At 38.6% G+C, this 22,859-nt stretch overlaps 2 protein-coding genes across 2 annotated transcripts in view; one reads left to right on the forward strand and one right to left on the reverse strand.

Annotated features, from left to right (window-relative positions):
- The window catches only part of LOC120634463, a 37,453-nt gene extending 20,349 nt beyond the window's left edge, over window positions 1-17,104 (forward strand). The window contains exons 13-28 of the mRNA XM_039905067.1: window positions 3,935-4,063; window positions 4,592-4,735; window positions 4,850-4,988; window positions 5,710-6,836; window positions 7,172-7,399; window positions 7,860-7,970; window positions 8,432-8,611; window positions 9,558-9,707; window positions 10,259-10,416; window positions 11,170-11,265; window positions 11,644-11,771; window positions 12,661-12,800; window positions 14,010-14,154; window positions 15,406-15,526; window positions 15,966-16,087; window positions 16,909-17,104. Of these exons, the coding sequence (XP_039761001.1) occupies window positions 3,935-4,063; window positions 4,592-4,735; window positions 4,850-4,988; window positions 5,710-6,836; window positions 7,172-7,399; window positions 7,860-7,970; window positions 8,432-8,611; window positions 9,558-9,707; window positions 10,259-10,416; window positions 11,170-11,265; window positions 11,644-11,771; window positions 12,661-12,800; window positions 14,010-14,154; window positions 15,406-15,526; window positions 15,966-16,087; window positions 16,909-17,071 (3,281 nt within the window). The 3' untranslated portion in view covers window positions 17,072-17,104. The remainder of the gene's footprint in view (window positions 1-3,934; window positions 4,064-4,591; window positions 4,736-4,849; window positions 4,989-5,709; window positions 6,837-7,171; window positions 7,400-7,859; window positions 7,971-8,431; window positions 8,612-9,557; window positions 9,708-10,258; window positions 10,417-11,169; window positions 11,266-11,643; window positions 11,772-12,660; window positions 12,801-14,009; window positions 14,155-15,405; window positions 15,527-15,965; window positions 16,088-16,908) is intronic.
- A 2,401-nt stretch (window positions 17,105-19,505) lies between these two features.
- Window positions 19,506-22,859, reverse strand: part of LOC120634517 (NACHT and WD repeat domain-containing protein 2) — a 46,680-nt gene continuing 43,326 nt past the window's right edge. The window contains exons 28-32 of the mRNA XM_039905192.1: window positions 22,452-22,596; window positions 22,019-22,181; window positions 21,722-21,853; window positions 20,370-20,594; window positions 19,506-19,650 (exon numbers count right to left, since the gene is read on the reverse strand). Coding sequence (XP_039761126.1) covers window positions 19,506-19,650; window positions 20,370-20,594; window positions 21,722-21,853; window positions 22,019-22,181; window positions 22,452-22,596 — 810 coding nt within the window. The remainder of the gene's footprint in view (window positions 19,651-20,369; window positions 20,595-21,721; window positions 21,854-22,018; window positions 22,182-22,451; window positions 22,597-22,859) is intronic.

The raw sequence follows: 22,859 nt of genomic DNA on the forward strand, positions 1-22,859 counted from the left end.
TAGATGAGCGATATATTTGGATATCATCTGCATACATGTGATAGAGAGAAGAGATGTTTTGAGTAATAGAGTTAATGAAAATAGAAAAAAGTAAAGGAGATAACACGCCACCCTGAGGTACCCCAGCCGCTACATCACACCAAGACGAAAAGGACTCGTCAATCTGAATGCGCTGTCGACGGCCATTGAGGTAACTCCGAAACCAGTCTATTACTGATGGAGATATGTTAATAGAGCGTAAAAGACTAAGCAAGATGTCAAAGTCAACTGTATTAAAGGCATTGCTAAAGTCAAGCAGAATAAGAATTGTTAGCTGCTTGTTATCCATCGCCCATCGAATATCATCAGTTACTTTAGCAAGAGCAGTAGCCGTACTATGACCAGGACGAAAGCCAGATTGCAAAGAACTGAGAAGGTTATTCTTATTAAGAAAGAGACTAAGTTGTTGAGATACGAGTTTTTCAAGAACTTTTGAGAGAAATGGTAATATAGAAATGGGGCGAAAATCAGAAAACGATGAAGGGTTGTTTTTTTTAGGTAGAGGAATAATCTGAGCAAACTTCCATTCTTCAGGGAATTTGCTACAGAGAATGGAAGAGTTTAAGATATGGGTTAGAATAGGGGAAACAACGTCAAGAATTGGAATGATCATATTACGGGTAATGCTATCTACACCAACAGCATTCGATGCAATGGATATTATGCTCTTCTTAACATCACATTCAGTAAAAGACTCGAAGGTAAATGGTAAAAAGTTAGGAGTTGAGTGGGAAGAAAGAATACTAAGAGTACGTTCTTTATCGGAACTATTAATTGTATCAGAAGTAGAAAAATGTTTATTTAGGAGTTCGATATCAACGTTAATAGAAGATCTATGAGATGATTTACCAACTCCAAGAGACTCAAGAAACTTCCAGGTTTTAGCAGTGTCACCACTTTCAACAGACTTATGAATATGGCGTCGTTGAGCATCCCTACACAATGTATTACAGCGATTCCGTGCTTTATGATATTTTTCCCGGTTAGCGTCAGTATTATTTGTTTTGTATTTATATTTCGCCGCAATCTTTTTGTCCATTAAAATTTTTATCTCTTCTGATAACCAAGGCGCCGGTAGATGTTTCAGCTTGATTGGTCTTAACGGAGCATGCGTATCGTAGAGTTGCGTTATCAGGGAATTAAATATCTCAATTTTGCGGTCAACTGAGTCAACAGCAGCGATAGCCGCCCAGTCCAGATGACTAGCATCATCACACAAGCGACGGCTGTCAATTCCTCCAAAGTTACGCCGCAGAAGTACCCTCGATTTTGCTTTAAGTGGACGTATTTTATATGAAAGATAAATCAAATCATGATAAGAAAATGCATCGGCAGGACACTGGCCATGCTTAAAGACGAAATCCGGAGAAGATACCATAATAAGGTCAAGAAGAGAAGGAGTACAACCAGGAGAATAATGCGTAGCAGCAAGGGGCAGGACAGACAAATTACAGGATTCCACTGTAGTCAAAAATTTCTTGCTGCGATAATCATTTTTGAGTAAACAAGTATTAAAATCTCCAAAAATAATGGAGTGGCTATAAAGAGGAACTTCTTTCTCTAATAAGGATTCAAATGAACGAAAGTAATCAGAAACGTATGGTGGACAATAGAACACTCCAAGAAGAATTTTGGTATGGGAAATAAGAACTTCAACAAGTAGGTGCTCAGCAGCATCAGGTAAGGGGGGTTGTGAAGACATACTAATAACAGTAAAAGGAATATAAGAACGCAAGTAGATCGCTACTCCACCACCCCCCTTACCAACACGGTCATTGCGAATAAGCCTAAAACCTGGCAGCGAATAAGAGGTAGAAGGTAAACAAGTTTTAAGCCAAGACTCAGACACTAGTATAGCATGTATGTTACGGGAATCAAAAGATGCAAGCATATCAGGATAATGAGCTGGGATACTTTGTGCATTAATATGAATGACATTAAGGTTCTTCAAACAATCTGAGAAGCAAGAATCAAGAGTTTTATCAAGTGGAAGGAAAGATGTACTGTGGAAACTATCATCACTAGACGACATAGACAGAAAAACATCACTGTCCATACTGTTCAACGACATTGTATAGAATAAAATAATATATCAAATAATAAATATAAAAAAAAAAAAAACAATAAAAATAACAAATATAAAGCAATATATATATAAACTTAAAGAGTAAAAGAAAAAAAAAGAATACTAACTATGGTATTAATATATAGATTTTCCTAATCCGCCAGCTGCATCTTGAAAATATAAGAATACTAGACAATTAAAACATTTGCACAGAAAATATTGAAGTTAAACAAAAAAAAAACAATTAACAAAATTGCGTATAACAAAATAAAAATAAAACATAACAGTGTGTTGCAGGCCTTATAAAGTCTATGCTTCAATGTTTCTAAACGAACTACCAAATACACGTCAGTCAAAGTCATCTGTCACCGCTTGTCAGATGTCATTGTCAGACATTGAGAGTGCTCTTACCCACAATAACAAAACCTAAATAATTAAATGAAAGTATAAAGTAAACTACAACAAAGAACATAATAAATTGATTAGAAGCTACTACCAAAAAAGATTATACTAATTATTTCATAACAGAACAAATACAAAGCGAGCCAAACAGAACAGTGCCAAGAACTGTAATTTTAAAAGAAACTAGTTGTATTCATTTTTTAATGATACGCTTCATTCTTGTGTTGGCGGCTCTGGTGTCCTTGGGGGCTTCAAACGAAGTAGCAGGCGCAACGGCAGGCGCAACGGCAGGCACAGGCACATCCTGAATGGAAGACGGGATAGCGTTCAGCTCGGTCATAGTCGTGACGCGATGCCGTTTCCCACTGGAGTCAAGCACCATAATGGTCCCGTTCCTGGTCCAACACCTCGCCACACCAAATCGCTGTCGAGCCGCAAGGAATGTAGAGTGGCGACTTTTAATAAGGAATTCAGAGATGGTTACCCCGGTGCCCTTCAAGTTAGTCTTAGCCGACCAAACTGCATCCCTGAGTGACGAGTCTCTGAATTTAATAAGAACAGCACGAGGCTTGTTACCACCCATACGACCCAAGCGATGACAGCGGCTTAAAGAGTCTGGGGACAGTTTTGACACTTTAAGGTGCCCGGATAAAAATTTACACACTAAAGCACTGGGCTCATCTTTGTCTGGGTTTTTACTTATTCGAACGCGTGAAAGTTAACTACGATTTGTATGGTACTGGAAGAGCGCCATCTAGTGACAGTGCGGTTTCCCAGTAATGTCACCAGATGGCGCTTCTATGATACCATCAAAATCGTACATAACTTTCACGTTATCGAGTAAATAATCGTAGGTAGAAAATTTCAAACTTGGCATTCTGATCGCATAGACTCCGAGACTATACTTGGAGCATAGGTTTCTTCAGAAATTTCTTATGAAGGCCATAGCTCGAACATATTTCGGAGTTATAAAACACACTCACAGCCACAACACACATAGTTCCACTACCAGAGTTACTAGGGAACTGAGAAAATTTGATATTTTAATTCCGTGCCGAGTACAGAAATCCGTGGATTGGGTATATGCTTCTAAAAAATGATACCGAAGGTAACATTAGATCTACCTTTACCTAAGTTTAAACACATTTAACCAATAGTGGTTACTACACGATTGATGAATTTCTTAACGACAAAGCGTGCTTGGAAGCATGCCACTCCGCTCTCATCTCTCACAAAACAGAAAAAATTTAAAGATTGTTGAACTATAAAATTATGTTGGAAAAGAAGCAATCTGCTGAGTTCCGGCTCTTCTCAGTAGAATCTGCCTTCCGAACCGGTGGTATAGTCACTAGAAACAAGACTAAATTTACTTTTCCTACTTGAAATGAATGAATTTTGAATTTGAATTTTGAATCATTTGTGTTCCAGATATTGATGAATGTACGGAAGGAACGCATCTCTGTGACCTTTATCAGAACTGCTTGAATACGAACGGCAGTCACGAATGCCACTGTATTAAAGGGTTTGAGTTGGATCCTAAGACGAGAGCTTGCACTGGTAAGATTTGATTATTTAGTGAAACTTCATAAGCGGTAATTCTGTGTATTTTTGGACCAGTATTTCAAGGAAGTGTCACGCTTAAGCACATTTCGTTACATGAGAGAGTAGAGATATATAAAGTAGAGAAGCGAAAGATGTACATATGGTATCAGGTATATAATTAATAGATAATATAACGCTCTTACATATCGCTTCATCAGTTGAAAAGTAAAGATAAATGTTGACAATGCCTTAAAATATTTATTATGGGAATAACCAAAATGGCACCGACTCTTTAAACGTTAAACGAGTACCATGCGGGTTAACTGGATAATTTTCGACTTGACAGTACGATTGAACTAATTACAATAAGCGGTCTCCAAACTACCGTATTTACTTAATTGTACCATGTAGTTAATTCGTGGTCCGTGGTGATGACCATTCTAAGAGATGGCGTTGATTTTTTTGTGTGTTTTTAATATTTCTCTTTACATTTTTTCGATGGTTTATGTACATTTTAAAATTCTTATGGGATTATGTCTTCAGATATCAACGAATGCGCGACCGATCTGAACAACTGCATACCCGAAACCCAACGGTGTGACAACACTGTTGGGTCGTTCCTGTGCATCAGGTTCCTTTCCTGCGGCACTGGCTACACCCTACATCATTCTACCAGCACCTGTGAAGGTATAACCTAAAACTTAAGTTTTAGAGCTGCTCCTTTAGGTTGATTTTTGTTTCTCTCTTTCCTTCTATATGCTCTAAAACATAATGAGTTTTATCGTTTAATAATTTTTGCAGACATCGATGAGTGTGCGCTTGGGATACACAATTGCGCCAGGGCAGGTCCTGAGTATCAGTGCCTGAACCTACCAGGGTCGTTCCGGTGCCAAAAACCCACCCCACCTGAGTATGACTACGACGAATATTATGAAATAGAGTAAGTTCTAATCTTAATTCTTGTTTTTAGGGTTCTTTTCCTACCGTGCTAATTTCTGCCCGCGTGCAGATCTGGTCACCCATAATTCATAATTTCATATACCTTATTCTTTTCACACGCGCTTTCCTCATGCGAAACGCAGATTATGTTAGGCACGCTATTTTAGAAAAGGCTCCTTACTCAGCAAAACAGTTTTTTAAAGCATGCCAAAAAGAAAACTCCGGGGCTTCAAGGGAGAGGTTATTTAAATTATGAAATGGATGCAACAACCAGATTCCATCATTAAAAATATTAATAATGCTATGAACAATGGAGCACTACTGTTTCGAGGAATCGATGATAACATTTTCAAAAAGAAAATGAAAATATGGCATAAGTTAAGACATACGGCAGAAAGTGACTTGTCCTGTTATTAAATGGACCTTCTTATATGTTGCTCATCTACATCATCATATCAACATATTACCGGCCCGCTACAGGGCACGGCTTACAATGAGAAGAGTTGAGACTGTACCACGCTGGCGCATTGCGGATTGGTGGACTATCTTTATTTATACTAATAAATAGTACTCCATAGCGTTTTCTTGTTGTTTGTGTAACAGAGTCATAAGAATTAACCACTCGTTGGATTTCAAAAACTTATGATGATTTTAAGTTTATTCCAACAGTTTTAACAGTAAACTATTATCTTAGATTTATCTGAATGATTTATTGGTTTTAGTGAAGAAGTCGATCCCAGTACGAATGAGACCCGAGTTATAACAACTACAACACTTGCGCCTACAACAATGGAAATACCTAAAACAACGCCTGTACCGATAACAATACCCACAGAGGCAAAACCAGAAGAACCCAAAGTGTTACAACCAGAAAGGACAGAAGATAATTCCATAGATAATGGCATAAATACGAACATAAATAATCACCCAGAGAAATCTGAACCTGAACACCCTAGACAACCTGAATACCCAAATCCAAATCATGAAAATCCTGAACCAATACCAAGAGAAGAAGTTCAACCTCAAGAACCAAGACAGAAAAACTATTACGAACCAACTCAAACTCAAGAGCATGCCCCTAGCGAACCAAGACAGCCAAACTACTACGAGCCATCTGAACCTAAAGATCCAAGGCAGCCAAATTATGATCAAAAAAAACCTCAAGAACATAACCCTAGTGAACCAAATTATGAGCAAACTCGACCCCAAGAATATATCCCCAGTCAGCCAACACAGCCTAATTATTACGAACCATCTGAACCCAAAGATCCAAGGCAGCCAAATTATGAACAAAACAAACCTCGAGAAAATACCCCTAATGAACCGAGAGAACCAAATTATGAGAAAAGTCGACCTCAAGAATACAACCCCAGTGAACCAAGACAGCCTAATTATTACGATCTATCTGAACCTAAAGACCCAAGGCAGACAAATTATGAACAAAACAAACCTCAAGAGAATACCCCTAGTGAACGGAGAGAACCAAGTTACGAGCAAACTCGACCCCAAGAATATATCCCTAGTGAGCCAACACAGCCTAATTATTACGAACCAACTGAATCAACAAGAATAGTTGACCAAGTAACATACGAAATTGATAATAGCATTCCGATAAGGTATCCCGGAATGATAGAAACCACATATAGCCCGATTCCGGAATATCCAACGTCTCCTAAGTTTGTAAACGTATATGTTGGCCACGAAACAGCAACTGTTATAGGAGCAAAGAACGAGGACGGATCAGTTTCAGTTGATACAAAAGATTTAGCGAAAAACGAGTGGACTAAGATCAATGAAAAGCCAAATTGCCAAACTGGTTTTGAATTGGATCAGTATGGCGCTTGTTTTGGTACGTTATTATCTTGAAGTCTTTACATCCAATTTTATATGTAACAGATAGCACAAACCTGATTTGTAGAATCTAGGCCACGCTTTTCTAGAACACTGACTTTGTTTATGACATAATTCCATAGATAATAAAAAAAATGATAAACAATACATTTTTAAACATGAACTAAGATGAGATCATGCATTGTTATCTCATTTATTCCAAACATAAGCACGTATACAAAGTACAAAAACTTAAATAGTGTAATATATGCATTGAGCGTAATAATATCCAGCCCCGATATCTTGTTTTAATCTGCTGAATCTAAATTAATAATGCCGTGAAAATTATTTCAGATATCGATGAATGTGTCACAAACCGCCACAGCTGTTCTGGCCTCACCGAAGTATGTCGCAATACGATGGGGGGATACTTATGTGATTGCGCATACGGTTTCCGTAGAGATCTACTATCTATGGCTTGCACTCCAGTCACCACTTCATCATCCACTACAACGTCTACTTCAACAAGTACAACTACTACTACGAGTACTAGTTCGGCTCCCACTACATCTTCTACTAGAAGTAAATTTTACAATATTTTTTTTATTTATTTACAACGTCAGTGATATTGATAAAACTAGACATTAACTTGCGGAAGTCAATTACATACTATGTTCTCAAGTTTGTTTGTTAAATATTTTTTCTTTTTCATTTGCAATGGCCCGTAGTAAAGTCAACCACTTCTGCGTACGATCACATTCCATTTCAGTATTAGTATAAATGTCAATATAGTCTGATATCTACATCTGAGTAATGATTCTGATTTGCCTGGCTGTTGCGGATTATGACAAATTTGAACACGATGCTATTTGTGTGCGTGTTATGATGGTTTTCCGCAAAGTAAGCCGGTTGTTTATAAAACCATGAATAATATTGTTGATCAAGGAATTTGTCTCAGTTATTTTGAATTTCGAACTCAAACAGATGAAATTTACTTTCGAGATTATTGGTAGATTGATGTGTAATAAAAGGTTATATACAGGTAACTTCTGGGAATACACAGGATACAAAAGGCCGATTAAAAGACCTTTCAAGCCAAGAAGCTCTTGCGACGTCGGCTATCATCTCAATTCAGAAAATGGAAAATGTGAAGGTAAAACTTTTGTTATATTTTATTTCCGGGGATAATTGACCGTATTGGATAGAAGCATAGAGGGTGCATTGCCGAAGATCTATGTGGTGCGGAGTATAAGGATTGAAGAAATCAGACAGACAGTGTCTCCTACTTTTCGCGGAGTATAGCAAATTATGCCTAATTTTCATAATGATAATTGACCGCACAAGCGTCTCTCTAAATGGGACGTTTGTCTATCCAAAACCACACTGAGTATACGGGTCAGTAATTGCAGTAGCTCGTTGCAGTAGCACAAAGGACTCTGCTCTCCGTTCTCCGTTATCTACCCTTAGTTGTCTCGTACGACACCCACGCGAAGGGGAGTTGGTTTTTTTATCTGCTGTCACTATATAGTACCTACATATGATATACTTTCCCAATTTTCGAAGCGTTGGATAAAATCTAATTTTACAAACGGACGTCAATGTGTTTGCCCACAGATGTAGACGAGTGCTTAAACGGTCAAGCGAACTGCGCTGCGGCGGAAATCTGTGTCAATACAGATGGCGGGTTCCGGTGTGAATGCCTTCCAAACTGGAGGCTTGACTCTGACAGACACAGATGCGTTCCCATCAGGAAATACCCGGACTTGTTCCCGACAGGATATAGGAATCATCCGAGTTAGTTTCAACTCTTACTTTCGCATATTTCTTCCTAATAGCGCTTCATTGCTTCAGAGGGGGGGGAGGGATCTATTTAATTAATATTATATGTACGTTATAACGTTGGTCGACCCCCGACGAGTTGGACGGACGACATTAGGCGCGTCGCAGGTAGCCGCTGGATTCAAGCGGCACAAAACTGCTTACAAAAGACCTATGTTCAGCAGTGGACGTCTATCTGTTGATATGATGATGATGACGATGATATATTATAAATGCCAAAGTGTGCTTGTGTGTCTGTCCTTTACCAATGAACTTGATTTTTAGCATAATATAATTACTTGAAAGGATGGAGAGTCTCATAGGATAGGGATTTTATTTATAAAACTTCAAAGTAGATTTCAACAATCCGTTTTAACAGCCGATTGGTGCAGTAGGCACCGACCCGGCTTTCTGAGTCCTAAGCTGTGGGTTCGATTCCCGAAACTGGAAAATGTTTGTGTGATGAACAAGAATGTTTTTCAGTTTCTGGGTGTTTATCTTTATATAAATATGAAATTAGTACCCATACAATAAGCTATGCTTACTTTGGGGCTAGATGGCGATGTATGTATTTTTGTAGTATATTTATTTACACCACCTATTTTTTCTCGCTCTTTTTGTCCTAATCCTAATGTTGCCTGGCAGAAATTGCTTCTAAGCGATAGGGCCGCCTTTTGTATTCTACTCCAGTCTTTGTTTTTCTCTCTAGTCCTTTTTTATTTTTCTAAATGTGTAGTGGTGTACAAATAATAAATATACTACGAAAATACACACACACACATCGCCATCCAGCCTCAAAGTAGCTGGTGTTATGGTTACTAAAATTACTGATCATATTTTTATGAATAATATACATATATACTATAAAAAGAAAAAAGAGTAAGAGAGCAGACAGTAAATATTTTTTTTTTTTTTGTAACAGTATATCCTCCAGTGGATCCCAATGAGATAATCCCGGGTCCAAGAGGGCCTAAGGTAATGGGCGAACCGGAGATCACGCAAATTGAAGACAGAGGGCTAGTGTTCAAGTGTCCCTGGGGAACCAAGCTTGGTGATGATCAAACTTGCGAAGGTAAGCAGATATACACATACGCAGATATAAGCAGACATAATTGGAAGTAGTCATAGAATTAAGCCGTGTGTACACGACTAATACTGAGGCGTCAATTAATTTACATCAAATATATGACAACTTGTGGCAAGAATCATAGACAAGTTAGCTTATTATGATTTGTCTAGTAAAAATTGATTAGTGAAACGTAAATTGGGGCTAGGAATATCCTTAAATTTGGTGATAATCACTTAGGCATTGCCTAGTGTGTTTACCACTCGAATTTTAAAAATAAATAAATTAAGAAAAAAAAACAGTAATTAATTAAAATCTAGAATTAAAATTGGAATAAATTAAATTACAATTTAAATTCAACTATTTTATTTTATATTATATATTTCGTTTCTCTTTCCTTTTTTTTTCCATTTTACATTTTCTTTTCGTTTTATAGTTTCTTTCTTCATTGAGAGTCGACTTAAATAGTTACTAAGCATGTAGCTACCTATAAGTGGAATCATAAGTCAAATGTAAATAAATAAATAAATTTCATAAGTTTTTATTACAATTTGCAGATATAGACGAATGCGTAACAGGCGAGGCTCAGTGCGGACCTCTACAGATCTGCACAAACCTGCACGGTGGCTATACGTGCAGCTGTCCGGTTGGACACCGGCTGATCGGTGACCATCAGTGCGAAGACATTGATGAGTGCGCGCAGGGTGGATCGGTGGTACGATATTCTTCTTCTTTTTGTACTTTTTTGACTGCATTCTTACCAAGTGATGATGCAATCTAACTCGGTAACGGGCTAACCTGTTAGGGGAGTGGCAGTTATATTAAACCTATACCCCTAATCGGTTTCTAGGCGACATCGTACCAGAACGCAAAATCTAGCCACGGCAGAAGCCTCCCACTAGACCAGTGTAGAACTCTCCGACTTGCAGGTTTCCTCACGATGTTTTCCTTCACCGTTGAAGCAAGTGATATTTTTATTACTTAAAACGCACATAACTTAGAAAAATTAGAGGTGCGTGCTGGGATTCGAACTCGGCCCCCCAAAAGTAAAGTCGAGCTCCTATCCAATGCGATATCTTCGCTTCGTCACTATATACCATTATGAAAAAAAAAAACTCTTATAAATGATCTACCTATTACCCTGTGAATTTTGCTTAAGGGACACGTTCTAAGTCGTACACTCTAACCAGGTTGCTTTTAGTTTCAAATGTTAATGATGGTAACAAGAATACCCGGCTAGTTATGAAAATTAAGCTTAATTTTCATAATATATAATGGATTTCCGAAAAGTAACGCCTTCTTCTATCCAATACACCCGGCTAAGTTTGTGGTGGGCTTCTTCTTTGACGAGGCGCTTTTGGAACCCTCGCAGCTTTAGTTTTAAGTTAGCGAATTAGGTTATCGCCACTACCATGTACACGTGTGTTTTATGTAACGTTGGAACTTTATATTTTGTTGTTGTTTTCAGCCAACTTGCTCAGAAAACGCAGAATGTGTGAACAGCATAGGATCCTACCAATGTCGCTGCCATGAAGGGTTTAGAACAGCTCCCGCCAACGATAAGGTGAACGACAACACAAAAATGTCTGTCCATATGAATGGATAACCTAAACAATCCTTTTATTTCGTAATTTATATAAGTATACAAAAAATAAAGAAAAACAAGAAAGTAAATTTAGTAAAGAGCTTTTTGTGACAGAGTTCATCAAGAATCTGCGTCTGCAGTGAAAACTTCCCAGTGTTTTATCAAAACTTTTTTACTGTGTAATATAAATAGTAGTAAAAGGGCAGTGAGTTTAATTTTTATTATATCTTCCAGTACCTATACCTTAGTACGTAGAGAATTATGTCATTATCATATAATTTCATTGGCGAAAAAATTGTACTAAGTATAAAAAGTAGTCTTCTATCATATGAATGAGGCTTCTGTTTTGCTTTCCAGGTGTGTGTGGACGTAGACGAGTGTTCCGAGTCATACTTGGGTTCACTTTGCCAGCAGCGTTGCAACAACGTCTGGGGCAGTTACCGATGCTCGTGCTTTAGGGGATACAGGCTTAACGCTGACAATCTGTAAGTTTTAATGTGTTATAAGTTTGTCGTGTGTGCGGTTATGTGTGTGTGTGTGTGTGTGTGTGTGTGTGCGTGCGTGTGTGTGTGTAGATGATCCGGGAGTGTTCTTAGCTATAGCTCTCATAGATATGAAGAAAATCTGTCCAAGGTGGCCGCCGCAATGAAGTGGCTTATTTATGTTTTCTCAATATCTGTAATAAATATAAGGGCTGGACTAGTAGAATAATTTGCACTTTATTGAAAGTCAGGGTTTTTGTTATTCGAAAACAGTTAAGTTTTGTGAACCTTCTAGCATAGCAGTTACTTTTAAGCTATTATCCACTACAAGTTAGCCCTTGACTGCAAAAGTTATAAAATAAATTTATATAAACTAAAGATCAATAAAGATAAAAAAAGAAAACTAAGCAAAAATAGTACCTTTTTTCAATAGCAAAAAGCGCGCTGCGATTATGAAACAAAAAAAAAACTTCGAAACGTCAATTTTTACGGTCGTGCCAGATCCACAGTTCGGACAGACATCCGAACGTCTTCGAATATTTTTGGAATTGAATTTTTTTTACTTTTAACAAAATAAGTGTTTTTTAAAAATAAATGATTAAATGTTTTTTCTTGATACATGTATTATAATATTATCCTACAAATGCAATGTGAGAAAAATACAGTCATTTTTAGTTTCGAAAAGTCTTTGACTTTCATATATCGGGATTAGAGCATAACCCCAATGCTAATGAGACGTGCAAACTCTCGCACTCAGCACACTGATCTCATTCCGATCGTGTCGGAGCATGCGCCCCGTCGGCCTTAGAATGTGTCTTAATAGACAGTGCAGTTGTGCTTGCTCACTCACTTGTTCACATCGTCTTTAATAAAACTAAAACGTTTTTAACAGGACTTGCCATGACGTCGACGAATGTACTGAGTTCAAGAATAAGAACCTCTGCATCGGGAGGTGTCACAACGAGCCCGGAAGCTACCGGTGTTCCTGTCCCTCGGGGTATCGGCTGTCTGAAGACAAGAGGAGTTGCATTGGTATAAATTGTTTTTTTTTAATACCGCCTGTGGTAAGGGGAGACCCATCGTCTATAGACAGAGCAACACTTCGATGGACACGGCCTGTAAAGTGCCGCTCTGTGTCCATAAACCTGAGACGTAGGTGTTAAGCCTCATGTGCCTGGAGCCAACCATTCGTTATAGAATATCACGTCTTTTCAACGCTGAAGGAAAACATTATTATTATTTCTATCATTTATTCTTTTTAATTTTTTTTTAAATTCTTAACATTGCTTAAAAAAATATAAAACACGATTAAAAATTTAAAAGAAAATCATTCACCCTCTATAGGTATTTATGTTATATATTTTATTTGTATTTATATGTAATATGTATATATATATATATATATATATTGTAGTTAAATTTATATATTTTATTTATATATTTGTATAATTTTTAATCTTATTTATTGCACCAGCTACCTCTTTTCTATGTTTTTTTCCTTTTACGCCATTGGTTGCCTGGAAGAAATCGCTATGCAGCGATAAGGCCACCAAATTGTACTCTCTTGATATGTATTTATATCTCTGTAACTACTTTTTTCTCTTTGGTGTACAATAAAAGTGTATTCATTCATTCATTCAGTCACCCTTCTCTTGCGGGGCTTTTAAATGCCCAAGCAGCCGGCGGTCAGGGCTCCAGAGTGAGGAACCTCCTCACATTACGCGCCGTTTCAAGGACTACTGCCTTCTGTATCCGACCCTTGATCCAACAACTAAGCGAAAGCTTCTTATTATTATTATATAATAGACTAAAAAGCTTTCGCTGATGCATATAATTTTTTGTGACCTTTGTCTTTTTTTGATGTCTGTTCAGCCTATTCTTTAACTGGTTCAGTGATACTGCAGTCACTACATCTTCAGGCAAGGCATTCCAAATTTGTATAGCTCTATTGCTAATAAAGTGCTTGGAAGGATTAGACGATGCCTGCTCAAATACAAGTTTGAGACCATAGCCCCTTAATCTGAGGTTACTCTTTTTTGAAAAGAAACCTGCATGCCTGAGAGTTCTTCATAATGTTCTCGAAGGTGTGTGGCGTCCACCAGTCCGAACTGGGCTAGAGTGGTGGACTACGGCCTCTTCTCATTGTGGAAGGAGATCCGTGCCCTGTAGTGGGCTGATTGATATAGGGTTGATATGATGATGGAAAATAAAGAAATTAGAATGATAAGTAAATTGTTATAGATATCGACGAATGTGAGACCGGCGAGGCGCCGTGTTCTCACGGCAGCCAGTACAAGGGCTCCAGTGACGTCTGCCTCAACACCCGAGGCGGCTACCGTTGCCACAAGATCACCTGCCCACAGGGATACCAGCTCGAGCACAAACAGTAAGTAGAACTAACTAATACATTAACTAACTATTATAGTACTAGTTGATGCCCGCGTCAGATAATAAAACTATCCAATAAGAGGTACTATTTTGAATAGCCCGCTATTGAGATGTCGCTTTTGAAGCTTGGATTTTTGACATTTGACAAGTAGAAACTACGCTATTAAAACGATACACGCTTCAACATAGTTCGGAGAAAGGATGGACGTTGGGATCTCAAGGTGCTGGAATGGCAGCCCCGCACTGTTGGTCGAGATGGACAGAGATTAAGCTCGTCGCAGGTAGCAGCTGGATCCAAGCGGCACAAAACCGTGGAATTTCTCTACAAAACTCTCTACAAAAGACCTATGTCCAGCAGTGGGCGTCTGTCGGTTTATTTGATGATGATGACGGTAACACGCTTCAACAACGCATTTAAATTATTCAAATTGTTGACCGTGTTATCTCTCGAAGATCACACGCAGTAGCGTGCACTTCTTACATGCATAGAAGCACTGCCTTCCCTAAAAAAAATCTATCACTCGTGAAAGAGGAGGAGGATTTTTTCATTTTTTACAACGTTTCCGAATCATGCCTACCCTGCACGGCTAACATGGACAGAAGACAATTATATCCCCGGGCAAAGCATAAAAACTTTTCTTCTCCCACAACTTAATCAACTTTAAGAGCACTGGCAGTGGAAATTATATTCAAATAACAAAAATGTAATAATAAACGGTAACTCCGTTTATCTAACTTCTCCTATTCCATACTCCCGTGATTTAGCAGGTGGGCACGTTAATTATAACCCTTGTCAGGGGATAGAATTAGGCAAACAGCCCAGCGTCGATTCAAAACCTCAAAGATAGAATTCGTGAAGCTATTGAGTGCTTACAGCAACCTCTTTGCAATTTGGTGATGGAAAATTTCATGAAACGGATATGTCACTGAAGCATAGCCATGAACAGTGGCGTGCATAGAGGGTATGCACAGGGTATGTAGATGATATGAAATGAAGGAAATCTCCAGTGCGAGTTATAAATACTCAACGGTAGGCTTTTTATAACTCTTAAAATGCATGCTTATAACTCGTACTAGAGATTTTCTTCATTCTATAGCATCTGCATACTCTGTGCATACCCTCTATGCACGCCGCTGGCCATGAATACAGATTTTCCTCATTTTCGCGGAGTATAGCAAATTAAGCTTAATTTTCATTATATACCACGGAATGCCGCAAAGTAATGCCTGCTTCTATCTAATATTCCAGTCGGTGCACTAAAATCCAAAGGAACTGTCCGCCTTCCGATTGGGAGTGTGCCCATCAACCGAGCACGTACTCTTACAACTTCATCACCTTCGTGTCCAACCTTTATATACCGGAATCTAAAGTGAGTATCAATTTAAAATGGTGGATTGGTAAAAGGTATCACGTTTTTAGCAGCAGTTCGCAGAATTTATGTTTTCTTATCCATTTATTATTGGTTTCCCGTACATCTTCTGTTGATTAAAACTATTCTACTATAAATATAAATCAATAATCATCTCTGATAATACACACATCGCCATCTAGCCCCAAATTAAACGTAGCTTGTGTTATGGGCATTGAGATGACTGATGAATATTTTTATGAATAATATACAGATGAACACCCAGACACTGAAAAACATTTATGCTCATCGCACAAACATTTTCCCATTTTCCATTCATCCATTTTCAAAGGAGACATCTCGAACACGGCTGTAATTTATAACTCTAGTTTTAGAATCAGGGCTTTGAGTATACCACATAAGGACTTCGAAGATTATAGTAGGTCCTTATGATTTCCAGGTGGACCTGTTCACGATGCGTGGACCAGCGTGGCCCGCAGCCACGATGAGGTTCCAGCTGAGGGTAGTGAACGTGGACGCACCACCTTCAGTCAAGGAGAAGGCAGACGTTAACTCTTTCCTGTGAGTCTATTTTTTGTTTGTCCGAGAATCTGATTACAAAAACACTTTGAGGATAGTCCACAGTCACTATCACATCAACACAGTCCTGATTTCTGACCAGACATTCGTCCTTTTTTTCTTTGGCGTGGTGGATAAGCTTATTGGATACCTTTGGACAGAAAGGCGGTTAAATGGGACTCCTCCCCTCTTAAGGGATTATACCCGAGCTAGAAACCGTCACTCCATGCCCCCTCTCGTTGGCTTTAATAGACGCGTTGGGAACATTACTTCCCACACTAGCAATCGGCTGGGGAACAGCCGGTTGTCGGGGCTCCCACGCTAATGAGGAGAGGATCGGGACAGCTTGAACCCCCGACTCAGACAGTAGGGAGACTTGTAAAGTGACGGGGGAGTAGCTCAATAGCTATTCGCGACCTCCCAAGGGAAGCGGACGAGCGGAAAATCGCCGCCGTTGGTTTCCTCCCGGAGTGAAAGCAAAAATTAATTGAATATAAACGTACATATACACGTAAATACTAATAATATACAGATAAAAACACAGACACTAAAAAAGATTCATGTTCATCGCACAAACATTTTTCCACTTGTCTGTTGTTTATCGAACCCACGGCCTTGGACGCAGTAAGGGAAGGAAGGTCGCTGCCCATTGCACCAACCGGCTAATAATTGACAAAGATAGTTCAAGTGAAGACATCTATGAGTAAAGTACTATATAAGCCTTGACCAAAACTAGGTATTGATGGACTTACGTATGTGTACCTCGTCCACCAATACCTCTTAAACTCGACGCTGTAGTAGTAATACTATTTTTACGATTCCAGATTGGTTCAAACAGCTAACCAAGCGGTGATGTCCCTAGTGAAACCCTTGCAAGGACTCCAGAGCATTGAGCTCGAGCTATCTATGGAGCTGTATAGCAGGGGACAGTTCGGTGGTATAGCAGTGGCGAAAATATACATACACGTATCGGAATATGAATTTTAGGTATTAAATGTAGATAATAAAATTTTAAAATTATGAAGTGTTTCTTATTCCATATCTTGCTATCGTTAATTGTAAATTTTTCTATAGTTATAATTGCTTAACTAAAATGAACAGCGCTAATCTGGAATCTGGAAGGGCTATGACAGTTTTTACACCCATGCTTTTAAGTAAATGTGATGAATATTCAAAAAAAAAACCGGCCAATATTTTAATATATTTATTATTGACATCAATTTAAGCTTAGTATATTAAGCGACTACAAATAAAGCAATCTTTATAATTGTATTAAATTTCAAATATTCCAAATACAACCTTATCGTATCATCGTACTTTTCTAAGAGATAAAAAACAGTCATTTTTTCCAAACTAAATACAAGATGGATTCATATCACAGCTTCCTTCTAACCTTTTACATTTTATTATTTTAATATAATGTATTTCTATCTCACGAAGACAGTTTAAATAGAGTTACCAGAGTGCATGAAGCTATGATCTATGGTTGTTTATCTTATTCTTTAGAATTTATCAGTGAATTTGGTCTCCTACGGATTTCTTGGAGAAATTTACGCGCAGATATCTCAACTTGATCAAATCAGAAATTAGAAATTCACTTAAAATATCTACGACGACGACGACGACGACGACGACGACGACGACGACGACGACGACGACGACGACGACGACGACGACAACGAATCGTCGTTGGCGTCTTTTTTAGGTCTGAATAGTTTGCAGTAAACTTATCCTTTTAGCTTTAATTTGGTCCGGATTTCTCGTCCGAAGATTCCCTACATACAGCTCGAACAAATTAGGTTGCTCTGCACTACTACAACCGATCTTACTGCCTTTATAAGATAGAAGAACTTACTTAAATCCTAAACACATTTATAAGCTACTACATAAACTCTAAATCTTGCTAAGTTGCTTATTTAATTTTATTTAACGCTACTAAATATAGCCAGATAATGTATATGTAAATGAATCATATTTTGCATATTCAATAATTACAGGGCTCCGCGCTGTAAAATAAGAATTCATAAGTTAAACTGAGGTATTTGTAATCACAGGCCGACTTAGATAGCATGTAAATATTTTTGTACTTGAACAGAGATAATTTAATAATTTGTTTTCCAATACATATTTTTATCGTAGAATCTTTAAAATAGATTAACACCTAGCTTAGCTATGCTGTAAAAATATTACAGCACCGTTTTTTTTAAATGGCTCTATAAGTTTGACTGCAATCCCACCTGATGGTAAGTGATGATGAAGTGAACGGGCCAACCTGTTATAGCAGTTGTATTAAAGCAAAAGGTACTTCTAATCAGTTTCTACGTACGAGAACGATTAATAGCTTGGCGGCACATTTTTGTCGGTAGGGTGGTGCAGACCAGAGAAAATTGAGTTATAAATTTCTGAATTGTCCCTGATCGAACACGGGACCTTTTACTTAAAAGACATGGTACTTACCACTGTCTTTAAATGTATATAAATGTCTACGGGCATATTTTGCCCGTAGACATTTATATATGTAGTCTTACAGCTAGTTTTGCAGTATAGTAGATTGTTCAACAAGGGGGTAAAGCCTTACATTACGGGCGCCGGGACAAATCCCAAGCAAACGAGAAACTCCTTAGCGAAGCGAGGGTGTTGCATCTAGAATCCTGAGTGTAGCGAGGTTTTAGGGGCGCCCAAAACGAAGGCAGTTTTAACTGAGTTAAATACTCTACTTTTCACATCTCGCGATTTTTACAATCTATACTCTACGGTTCGTGCTCCACAGGCTTTGGAGAGTGACAGTGACGCCATCATACGTTAGACCGAGATAGCAATATTAGAATGAACAGCTTTTAATTAGAAACGCCGTGCGCGATGTTCCTTATACACACCATAAAAGCCCCTAGGGACCCTGGGGACTCCAGCACAACATTACTTACCCGCTAAGCCTGTAGGATGTACTGACGTAAATATTGGATAGAAGCAGGCGTTACTTTGCGGAAATCCATAATATATTATGAAAATTAAGCTTAATTTGCTATACTCCGCGAACAGCAGGAGAATCTTTATGGTGTAATTTATAATTACTTCAATCCGTATACTCCACACCATACAGATCCTCGGCAATGTACCCTCTACGCACGTTTTGCTCCGAAACCGGAGCATCCTCAGGAGATGTCGACTTTACAATGAATAATTGTTTTTGTTAGGATCTGGACGATCGAGGATCTGTTTGGTGCGGATTGAAGTAATCATAAATTACACCATACAGATTTTCCTGCTGTTCGCGGAGTATAGCAAATTAAGCTTATTTTCATAAAGTATTGACGTACTTAACCTTTCAATACTAGGCTGTGTATAAGGCATTGTCGAGCGTACAGCAAAAAATGGTTCACGTAAGATGAACCGTCTAGTATAACCTAGGAAGCAAATATTTCTACTCATGCGGGTCAACGATATTGAGTACAGTAAGGCATCCATCTTGCGAGGCGATAGCTAGGGCTTTGCCCGCGTGCGCGCTCGCCACTCCCGTCACCTCAGCTGGAGCCCTATACTCCGCTATTGCTTTACCATCCAGAGTTCTGGAATGAAAAAGTACAATATTTACTTTGTCTCTGTATTAATCCACGAACCGTTGCCTGCGTTCTTCGACCGCGCTTATTACGGTTTTTTAAAATTGCCGAGTGAACAGTTTTTTTTATTCACTTTATATTTTTTTTATACAACCAAAAAAAAATGGTTTACATAAGGCGGACTTATTGCTAAAGCATTTTCTACCAGCAAACCTTCGGACGTGCGAGAATAACAAGTGAAGGTCTGACCAAAAAGTTAAGGTCGTAGAAAACAATATATTTTTAAAAAGGTAAAAATATATATATACAATTTATTAAACTATCTCTATGCCAAAAATCATTCCAATTTGTTGCTTAGTTAGGGCGTAAAGTAAGGGCGAGGAAACACACTTTCGCATTTATAATATGAATAAGGATTTGCCTAATGGATTGCAATGCTAATTCTTTTTGCTATATTAGCACCAGCATTTGAATAACCGTAATAAAATATGTGAGATGGTGATAGCATAAGGAAAGTTTGTTGTGAGCTTGATCTTAGACCAGAACGCATTTAGAACCCTCGCAGCTTTAGTTTTAAGTGTACGTATATAGTTATCGCCATCATCTCACTGCAATGTACAATATTTTTTTGGTATGTTTCTATCAAAAGTGCCATCCAAATATTATTTCGGTTTGACTTTGACTTATAGATCTGCTAAGTCGTAAAGGTACATGTAAAATGTTATCACCTGAAAACCCTCAAGGTCTTTCTCCCACTGTGGTAGTAGAACACGTAGTCATCCGTGGAGCTGAACATCGTGATGATGGAGAACACACCCTCAGCGGCGCGGGATATGAGTTGCTGGACTGATGAGCCTCGTTTCAGCTCAATCAGGTCCAGGCCTCCTCGTGAAGGTGCGCAAAGACCGGTCTTTCCATCTCTCGTGCAAGCCCCGTTCCATCGGGGGACGAATCTGAAGCAAGATGTGTGAAGGAATATAGTATTGATGTAAGTGCAGGAAGTATTTATCATCATCATAATTTCAACCAATTGAAGTCCACTGCTGGATATAGGTATTTCATATAAATCAATAGAAGATTACGATGTGTGTAAAAAAATAATTTATTTGCGAATACTTGCACAGACATAATCCATCAACAAATTTATCTTTAGCATGAATGGCCTCTTCGATTTTGAGTTACCGTATAGGTACGATGCAGCGTCAGTTCCTTAAAATAGCAGAACATGGGTCTGCCGAGATCGAACGCTTATCACCGACAGGTATATTACAGCTAATAGACTTGAAATAGTGCATTGGGTAGGAGCTCGACTTCACTTTCGGGGGGCCGAGTTCGAATCCCCCTCTAACTTTTCTAAGTTATGTGCGTTTTATGTAATTAAAATATCACTTGCTTCAATGGCGAAGGAAAACATCGTGAGGAAACCTGCATGCCTGAGAGTTTTACATAATGTTCTTAAAGGTGTGTGGAGTCCACGAATCCGCACATGGCCAGCCTGGTGGACTACAGCCTTACCCCTTCTCATTGTAGGGGGAGACCCGTGCTCTGTAGTGGGTCGGTAATGGGTAGATGTGATGATGATGAGGCCTGAAATACTGCTAGTCAATTAATCAGTGCGCCGTGTCATCATTGTTGACATTACGATTCCACATGACGATAATCTGGTGAAGGCAGAAAATAAAAAAGTATCGAAATACTTGGACCTTGCTCAGGAGATTACCGCCATGTAGTGTTGAGTTATTCGACAGTTATTGTTCAGATAGTTGTTTCAGTCAATGGTTTCTCGCGAAATGCTTCGAACAACATCTTAAGAAGCTTTCGAAAGCATTAGTTCTTTAAACGGCCTGTATTGTGAGGAGGTTCTTCACTCTGGAGCCCTGCCCGTCGATAGCTTGGGTACTCAAAAGCGGCAAGCGGAGTAGTGGTTTTTTTTATGTTACATAGGTAAAAATTAAAAAAAAATGTATTTAAATAAGTAGGGACTTCAATTATTTATAGTGTTAAAAGTATAGGCTATCAAGATTGATAGGCAGAAATGGGAATTATTTCATTAAGGAAAGAAAAAAAGATACTATCTTACCTGACATGCCTCTTCGTCTTGATATCTAATATTCCAGCTTTGTCGTTTCCCACCACGGCAACCCAATGTGGCTTGTGAGGCAAAGCCACTATTGACTGCATGTCTTTGATACCACTGTTCTTGATGGGAATCCTGAAAGGAACAGGCGATTTATGATTGTTTCCTGTCACCGAGTGATACCAATTTTTGGGTTTCCTGCATCTTTTTGCGTCTTTGTTATCAGGCTGATTTACCGCCTGCCAGCCCGTGTAGGAGGAAACCCGTGCTCTGCTCTTAATTCTAAGCGAATTCGCGTACCTGTGTAGTCTAGCACCAGTCCTAGCGTGGAACACGTGCAGACACTCCCTGGAAGACTTGTCCATCCCGGGCGCAACGATGTGATGCTCGTCAGCTGATACTACCGCTGCTCTGTATCCCGTACCACGGACCTCATAGTCCACTGTGTAGATTCTTTCTCCATCTAGAATAAACGAGGTTGAGAGAGTATTTTTGTGAGTCGGGAATAAAATAGTAAGGGTCGAAGGTTTACAATCGAGTCACCTACGAACGAAAATTAAGTTTAGTTGGCTGTAATCCACAAAAAGCAGGCAAAATTGCATGATTTAATTTTTAAACGCCGCATAACACACATTTTCCAATATGCACTCTCCACGCAGGTTTCGCTCAGACACATCACACAACATCCTTGCATCTTACTTGCAATAAAAACAGATAACTGTATAGTACTCACCAGGTATAGTTCTAGCAACTATATGAGCTATGGCCACGTTGTCTACATTGGCAGCACTGACTACCATTGAAATAGTTATAAGTTTCGTTCCATCCTCTAGAAGGAGAAGTTGCTTTACACCCTTCTGCTCTTCTTTGAATATTACCTGAATTATTAAGAAGGATACAAGAAATAAGATTCAAATTAGCGAGCAACAATATTTTTGTTTGTAAAACTTTTCTGGGTTAGTTATGGAGCAAAATATTTGCCAAATTAGTATTCTGCGTCCCTGATATTTTTACTTTTTGCTTCCCTCTGCAGTGTCACCACAATTGCATCCTTTTGAACTCCAGTGCCAGGCTTATCTTACTGTTTTTTGGATTTAGGACATGTTCCTTTACACTATACACAATATCTAAAGCCATTGGT

This window comes from Pararge aegeria, chromosome 24, assembly GCF_905163445.1.
Source record: "Pararge aegeria chromosome 24, ilParAegt1.1, whole genome shotgun sequence".
In the NCBI taxonomy this organism is placed as follows: Eukaryota; Metazoa; Arthropoda; class Insecta; order Lepidoptera; family Nymphalidae; genus Pararge; species Pararge aegeria.